The 8,141-nt window shown below is 63.1% G+C and overlaps 1 protein-coding gene across 1 annotated transcript in view; it reads left to right on the top strand.

Moving 5' to 3' along the window:
* MLLT1 (MLLT1 super elongation complex subunit) overlaps positions 1 to 6,766 on the top strand; it is a 67,425-nt gene extending 60,659 nt beyond the window's left edge. The window contains 5 exon segments of the mRNA XM_055342915.1: positions 634 to 742; positions 2,919 to 3,018; positions 3,399 to 3,470; positions 3,665 to 3,736; positions 3,968 to 6,766. Of these exon segments, the coding sequence (XP_055198890.1) occupies positions 634 to 742; positions 2,919 to 3,018; positions 3,399 to 3,470; positions 3,665 to 3,736; positions 3,968 to 4,096 (482 nt within the window). The 3' untranslated portion in view covers positions 4,097 to 6,766.
* The last annotated feature ends 1,375 nt before the right edge of the window (positions 6,767 to 8,141 follow it).

Raw genomic sequence — 8,141 nt, forward strand, 5'->3', positions numbered from 1 at the left:
GGCTTTGTGTCCCTCTGTTGCCTTGGTAACAGGAATATAAACCAAGATGCCGTCTGTAGGGGACTGGAACTGTGAGCCTCTGGAGAGAGGAGAGGACGGTTGGCCCAGAGCAGCAGAGGGGGTTGCTAAGGGGCTGGGCAGCCCGGAACAGGGGTGCAGTCTGCCCAGGAGGGTTCTGTAGCCCCCAGGGCTGGCTGCCTCGCCCTCCCTGGCCAGGGCTGGCTTGCCGTGGCTCTAGGCAGAGGCTGTGCTCCCTGCACCCAGAGCAGAGGAGGGCTGCCCCATTGGCCTGGGCAATGGAGGGGCCCTGCAGTCCTGTTACAGGCCAGGGGCCAGAGGCCCTGGAGCAGGTCCAGGGGCCAGAGACCCGCGAGCAGGGCCAGGTGCCAGAGGCCTGCGAGCAGGGCCAGGAAGGTAGGGGGCAGGGGAGCCAGCGGCCCCCTTAGGAGGTGGGTGGCAGTCTTCACCCTGGCCAGAGGGACCTCCGAGGCAGGTTTGCATGGGTGTGTTTGGGGGGCCATGGTTTCAGGAAGCTCCGTGTAGCCCTGGGCATGGAGGGAAACCAGTAGGGTCCAGGCAGAGCTCTGATCTGGCTTCTCTCCCCTTCCCTCCCTCTGTCACTGTCCTCCCCAGGACCCCTGCGCTCCATGGTGGAGGACCTGCAGTCTGAGGAATCCGATGAGGACGACTCTTCATCAGGCGAGGAGGCCTCTGGCAAGACGAATGCTGGGAGGGATTCCAGGTGCCTGGGCCGGTGGGGAGCGAGGTGGGCGGGCGTGGGGGTGAACTAGGGTGGCTCTTGCCTGCCTGTGCTGCGGTTGTGGGGCTTCGAGGCGGCAAGGCCAGGGTGGGAGTGTCCTTGGGACACCCAAGGCGCACCTGGGGGCTGCATGCTCTCTCAGTTTCATGAAGCTCAGGCTCTTCAGGTGGCTGGCTGGCAGGAAGGGCCCAGGGTGTTCGGGGAAAGAAGTGCAATCGCCATCTGAGAAGGGAGTGAGGCATGCGTGGCAGCCCGAGGGCCAGTCTTGGCCAAGGGTATATGGGGGGAGGAGTGCTTGTGCCTCTGCTTCTGGGCCAGGGGATTGCTTCCTCTTCCCCCTCACCCATAAGTGTGGCATAGAGCCCTGCAGACACCCCAGCATGGGGAGCTGCAGTGGCTGCCCACCGGCTTGGGGAAGGTGACGTCTGTTCTGACCTCAGCAGGGCGAGCTGAGGCTCCTCCTTTGGGCACCCCCAGAGCCTGGGAGCCCCCCCCCCCCCCCCGCCCCCAGCCTTAGTCTCCAGCCCAGAGCAAATGTCTGCCTCACTCCAGGTCTGCAGACAGGGCTAACCTGGGAGTCAGTAGTCCCGTCTTAATACAGCTCCTCCTTCCTAAGAAGCCAAGATCTGGGGATCTCAGCAGCTCCCCTTTAAAATAGGCTGGGCGTCGGGGCTGCATTAGCCATGGTGGTTAGATCCGTGTCCTTAGAGCTGCTGCTGAGGGAGTCTTTAAACAGGCTTTTGCATTTGCCAGCACCCACCCTCTAGGTAAGGGAAGCTGGGGCGTGGGCCGTTGGGGATCGGGACTGTCCCGGGGCAGAGGTGACTGCTGTGTTTCCTGCCCTGCCCAGTGTGATGCTGGCAGTGTTCAGTGTGGGTTGTGATGGGTCCTGGGAGCGGGGGGCTGAGGGCACTAACGCACGTGGGTCCCACCCTGAGTGGCTTCCAGAGTAGCGCAGGGACCAGATGTGCATGAGTGTCTTCAGTGTCCTTTCCAGGGGCAGATGTGGGAGGTGGGGGCGCCAGGGAGGGGGCCACACTGGCTGCCTGGGATAAGCTGAGAGAACCCCACCTCATCCTGTTTCCGGGGATCTGCTGCCCGGTGGGCCCACAGAGGTGGGGAAAGGGAAGGGTGTATGGGCACGGGGGCCATGTGTGGGCCTGGATGATGCTATAGTGCTACCCGAGCAACGCAGAGACTGCCCCCCTGCCTGGTCTCCCCCTGCCCCCCCCCCAGCCCCATGACCTGCAGCTGCGGGAGCTGCGGAGAGAGCAGCCTCTGCCCCGAAGACAGCAGGTCCTGGGGACTGATGCTGCTCGAGGGAGAAATCCCCCTGAGGACAGGGCAGCCCTGACCTCGGGGGAGTGAGACCAGAGCCCCCAGGGCTGAGGTTCTGGCCGCCACGTGTGCCGCAGTGCTTCTGGCACTGTGTTCCCTGGGGAGGCCTGTTTCCGGCGGGAGAAAGCATAGATGGCGTGGTAGATGAGTCGGGAAGCCACGGCTGTGGGGGCTCCTCACTAGGTCAAGCCTACAGTGTCCTCAGGGCCTGGGGGCCCTGGACAGAGACTTCCCAAGGGTGCTGTGTGTGGCTGGCCCACGGATGAGCTCCCTCCACACCTGCTTACTGTGCTTCGAGACTCTCTGGAGAATGCTGAAGGCAGCAGGCTGGCATGTTCTGTGCAGACGTAGGGAGAGAGACGTGGCTATAGGTTCATGTGCTTCTGAGAGAGTGTGGACACTTGTTCCCGGGGACAGGGTGCCCAGTGTGCCTCCTGGAAGCCTGCTGTCCATCCAGAGTGCGTCAGGTCAGGTGGGAGCTACGGTTGGCTCTGGGCAAATTCCACAGGCAGCTCCACCTACGAGGTCACCAGCAGCAGAGCTGAGGGAGTGCCAGTGGGTTGTGTTCTGACCGAGGACCCCTGCCCTAGGGGTCCCCCCTGAGCCTCTCCGGGTGTCAGAGAGCTGCCCTTGGGGCTCTGTGCCTTGAAAGCAGAGCTGCCTTCGGTTGGCAGTAGCTGCCTATAACTGGGTGAGGTTGGTCTCCTGAGGTCCAGGGAAGCGCAGAACACGTGGCCTCCCACAGGGCAGGAGCCAAGACCGCAGGTCCCTGGAGCAGCAGGTGGTGAAGGCCTGACAGGGTGCTGTGTTCTGTGTTCAGGTTGAGCTTCAGTGACAGTGAGAGTGACAACAGCGCTGACTCCTGCCTGCCCAGCCGAGAGCCCCCTCCCTCCAAGAAACCACCCCCACCCAACAGCAAGGTAAGCTGGGGGCTGCCCAGGTGGGCCCTGGGTGGGGAGGAGGAGGAGGAGGAGATCTCTTGGGTGGTCAGGTCTTTGCCCTCATGTCCTGGAGGCAGGGCTGAGGGATGGACCTTGCTCTGATCCTGGGCTGTAGTTCTCCAAAGTTTGAGGCTGATGGTGGGGGCAGAGGGAGGCTTGCCCCCCGCCCCCCAGGCCCCAGAGAGGTCTCTGCTCCCCAGGATGGGCCGCCTTTGGAGTCATCATCAGAGGAGGGAGAACGGGCAGTCCAGGGCTTAGGGCAAATGGCCCTGGAGGGGTGGGAGAGCCTTCTGCCGGCAGGGGACACGGGGGAGGGGACTCTGGGGAGAGCACGGAGCAGACCCGGGTTTGCCCTGCAGGCATCAGGCCGGAGGAGCCCCGAGTCCTGCAGCAAACCTGAGAAGATCCTCAAGAGGGGCACCTACGACAAGGTGGCGGGCTTGGACTGGGCAGGTGGTGGGAGGGAACCCTGCCCCCCCCCCCCAGCTGGACCGCCATGAGCGGCCTAGGCTGCCGGCAGGCCTTCCTGTTTCCCAGGGCCCTGAGCCAAGACGGGCGGGCCCCGCGGGCGGGGACGGGGCGGGGCGGAGGCCTGCGCTCAGCGCTGAGTGCAGCCTCCCCCCAGGCCTACACCGACGAGCTGGTGGAACTGCACCGGAGGCTGATGGCGCTGCGGGAGCGCAACGTGCTGCAACAGGTACTGGCCCCACCCCGCCCCTCTGTGTCCCCCCACCCTGCCCTCCACCCCTGAGGGGGCCTGGCTGAGGGGGGGTGTTGTTCTGCCGCTGCTGGACCCCTGGCTGCCAAGCCAGGAATTCCTCCCGTCCCCCTCCCTCCTCCCCACCCCTCCCTCCCCTCCCTGATGGTGGGAGAGGGCGGCCCTAGACCTTCGTCCTGCTCCTGAAGCCACCCTGCCACCACCTTCTAGATCGTCAACCTGATCGAGGAGACCGGCCACTTCAACGTCACCAACACCACCTTCGATTTTGATCTCTTCTCTCTGGACGAGACCACCGTGCGTAAGCTGCAGAGCTACCTGGAGGCCGTGGCCACATGACCCTGGGCCGGGTGCCGGGCCCTCTCCGCTGGGGCCCCAGGAGGCCGCGTCCGGGCCCCGCCTTCCTTCTTCTCTCTCGACTTACCCACCCGCAGCACTGCCTTAGTGACCGCCCTGTCCTCGGCCCACACGGCCAGCTGCACTTTCCTCGTCGGCTCCCAGCCCGCCCTCCCCACCACCTCACTGGGAGCCCTGAGGCTGAGGGGGGGCAGGCCAGCGCCGCTGCTCCCCAATACTCAGGGGCCGTCACCTGAGCCCCCCTTGGAAAGCAGCTGGTGTTGAAGGCAGCACCAGGCCTCACTTCAGAAGGGGAGGAAATGTGGCCGGCAGTGGGGGCCTTGCTCCACGGCGGGGCATGAGGCTTGGTTTCACTGCCCCGGCCTCTCTGAGCAGCCAGGGCACTGCCTCCAGCCTTCCCAAACGGTTCACACCCCCCTCCCCCACCGTGCCCCAGGAGCGCAGAGGGCCGCAGCGCCTCGGCGGGCTCTCACTGTGCTGGGACTCTGTCTGTATAGTTCTCTCTAGTGTACTTGTGTATGCACTGTAGGTACCAGAGCGGTTTCTGGGTGTGCGTTTCCGTGGCAGCAGTGCACGTGGGGGGTGGGGGGTGAGTAAGGCGGGACTTTTAGGTTAAGATGTTTCCACTGGTCTTGTCCTTGGGCTGGAGGCCGAGCTGGAGCACCACCGGCCCTCTCCAGGCGAGGGGAGGAATCGTCCCTCTGTGGTTCCCAGGATGTTCTCGTCGTCCCGGGGCGCGGAGGGCCCTGCCCAGGGCCAGTGAACACTACGATGGGGCAGCAGGTCCTCAGGCATCCAGGGGCCGCCGCGCACTTGGCGCCTGGTCAGACTGGGGGCCACCTCCAGGAGCAGACCTCCTGGCCTCCACCAGCCACAGGCCATGACGTGTGTCGCCCCCCACGGCTCGTCCTCTTCCTCCTTCCATAGGATCCTCTTCCTCCCTTCTGTTGTTGGAGTCTTCGAACTTTGAAAAAATGAGCTTTTGCCAAATAAGACGGGATAGTTTGTGGAGTTTTTTTGAGGAGCGTCAGGACTCAGAGCCAGCCCCTCGTGCCAGGGCCCAGCCAGTGGCAGGCCTTTCTGGGCACACCTGTCTCTGGTTTAGGCTCGGCCCTCCCACCCCTGCGAGTCACACCAGTCCAGAGACCCAACTCCTCGCATGCCTGAGACTCTCCAAGGGCCAAACTGGTTCCTCCTCCCTCTCAGCCAGGATGTCCTCATGGCGTGAGCCCACCTTGGGTGGGGCTCCTGGGGGCTGGGACCCTGTTTGCTCAGCCTCTATTCCCCAGATCTCGACTCAAGGCTCCCCCTGCCCCCCACCAACCTTTGCCCTGAAGGAGATGTGGGGAAAGGACAGGCCCGGAGGTGAGCTCACCCTCTCCCCCCAGCCCACTGTCAGGGCCTCTCCTCCCCCCAGTTCATGAGTTCCCATGCGGGGAGTGCCAAGCTCCCCTTCCCTGTGGTTCCCAACTGTCGTGTGTGTCTCCGATTCCAATTCCGTCTGTCAGGCAGACCCTAAACACTCCCTGGGGAGTCCTGCCTCCAAGACTTTCCCAAACTTCAGCCTCCCTGGTGAAATCCCCAGAACTCGCCGGGAAGGCCCGAGAACTTTTCAGAGGAAACCTCCATGACTCCTCGCCATCTGCTCCGATTCTCTCCTGGCCCCACTGCCTTGAGGTATTAGGAAGAGGGCAGGCCTGTGTGGCAGGCTCCGTGCTGTCACCGTCCCCTTCCCCAGGCAGGCCAACAATACTCCAAAGTGGGGCATCTTTCTTCTCTGGAAACTCTAAGACATTGGACAGAAGGAACTGGCCTGACATGGGCTACACGGAAGGCAGCAGCTGCCCAGCCCTCCGTGCACAGAGGGCTGCTGGGGGCCATGGCCAGGAGCCTGAGCTGGTCCTTCCCCCTCGGGAGCATCTCCTGGGAAGGGCCTCAGGCCCTCCTGAGCTCCACACGGCGACTTGGGCAGCGCCCTGCTCCGGAGCCGGGCTGTGCCCAGGGAGCAGCTGGAGGAAGGCCAGGCCTTGGCCTGCCCTCAGGAGCAGCAGCGTCTGGCCCCCCTGCTGTTTCTGGGGCCTTCGGAAGCACCAACCCATTTCTCAGTTACCTCCTCTGGCCAGAAGGCCCCAGCGCTGTCCCCCAGGGCTGCTCTGGGCCCAGTGCTGGCCCCGCGATCACCTGATGGACGCACCAGGCAACCAGGGCCCTGACCGCAGCATTCCCAGCTGCTCCCCCGCCCCGCCCCCCAGCTGCCCGGCAGCTGGGCCTCCGAGGGCTCTGGGGACACTTCCATAGGAAGGGGCCGGCACTTTGTGATTGCCGCGTGTTTAGTGTTAAGCCCCCTGCCCCCAGTGCAAATCCCTGTGTTTTGCTATCTCCTGAACAAAATGTAAACCGACACCTGAAAGCAAAAGGTATCGAATACCTTTTTTACCCATAAGGGTTTTTACAAAGAATGTGTCTCACTAGGAACTAGGACACTCATCGGCCCGAGACCAACTCCTGGATAAAAGGAATAAAGGAGAATCGTGTTTGTAATAAGTTACAGGATTGTTTCTGTCCTGGATTTTAAACTTTTTGTTAAATTGTGAAATTATGGAGGAGTTTTATAGAAAAAAAAAGTGAAATAAAGTCAGATGGGAAAGCAGACCTACGTGTGGAGCCTCCCTCATGCGTCCGCCTGGCTCATCCCCGAACCACCAGGAAAGGGGGGGAAGGGTGGGCGTCAGGTCTGGGCAGTAGGAGTGGGGGACGGGGGGCGCGTGAGCAAGGTTGGCATCCTGGAGGCACAGGGACGGCAGGCCTAGAAACCCGAGAGGAACCCTGGTGGACAGTTTGGTCTCGGGTCCTCTTTTTGATGGTGTGTTGTTTCCTTGGAAGCAGGCGCAAGGTTGGAGTTGAAAAACAAGCCTGACTTCACAAGATGGGGGAACGGGAGGGAGGACTGGGGGGAGGGGGAGGTGGTAGAGGGCAAGATAGGTGGAAACCCCGGGAAGTGCTCCTTTGCTGAGAGCTGGTTGGTCTGCCGAGGGCTTTGCTCTGGACTCTGAGTGGCAGAGCGGCAGAGCGGGACAGCAGGCCGCGCCGGCGTCCCCAGGAGCCTTTCTTTTTGGCTTGGGCAAAACCTCTACTCCCCTGCCCCATCTCTCCTACCAGGGGAGGATTGTGCAAGTCCTGCGGGGCAGCGTCTGATCTGAGCCCCTGCGGCAGGGGCAGGGAGCGAGGGAGGGAGGGTCCAGAGGGGTGCCCGGGGCTGCCGGAGCCCCACCACGCGGGGAAGGCCCACCTGGGGCCAAAGACCCAGCCCTTCAGGAGCCCTGGAGGGTGGGTGCTGTCGCCGGCCTCCCCACAGCCCGCGGGGCGGCATGTAGGTGCATTTCCGAGCTGCTCAAGCCCAGTCAGGTGCCACCGCAGCTGCCTGCGTGTGTGTTTGCCCCGGTGGCAACCTCCGCCTTCCCGCGGGTGCATCCGGGATCCCGGTCCTTAAGCCTGGGGAATTCGCAGCAGCATAGTGGTAAAGGCATTTCCACGGGGGTGGGGGGGGTGTTCTAGGTGGGCCGCTGGTCCCGTTGGGGGGAGTCTGCCCTCCAGACTCCTGCCCCTTTGAGTCTTTGGTCTCTGGTGCCTTTAAAGTTTCCTTTTTGTCTTCCTAGTTGAAAACCATTTCCATACATTTGAGTGCTTGGTTTCTTTCCCCCACGCAGAACCTCTCTGCCTCGACTATTTCCAAATCATAACACTTTAAATTTCTGTTTTCACGATGCAGGCTCAGGACAAGTCTGAAGGCTCCAAGGGCCCAGGCACCCTGGGCGTGATCCTCAATCCTGCCCACTCTCCGGGCCCACCTGCTCGTGTGTCCCTGGGGGCCATCATCCGCCGGTGGCCTGACCGTGCTCCCTCCCAGACGGCGGCACGGCGGGCAGGCCTGCACACGTTGCCCTCAGGACCCCTGAGAGCGCATCTCAAGTCCTTGCACAGACGACGTCCAGCTCGCCTCACCCCTCCAGCCCTGCTCTGGCCTCCC

The sequence above is a fragment of the Nyctereutes procyonoides genome, unplaced genomic scaffold (genome assembly GCF_905146905.1).
Source record: "Nyctereutes procyonoides isolate TBG_1078 unplaced genomic scaffold, NYPRO_anot_genome, whole genome shotgun sequence".
In the NCBI taxonomy this organism is placed as follows: Eukaryota; Metazoa; Chordata; class Mammalia; order Carnivora; family Canidae; genus Nyctereutes; species Nyctereutes procyonoides.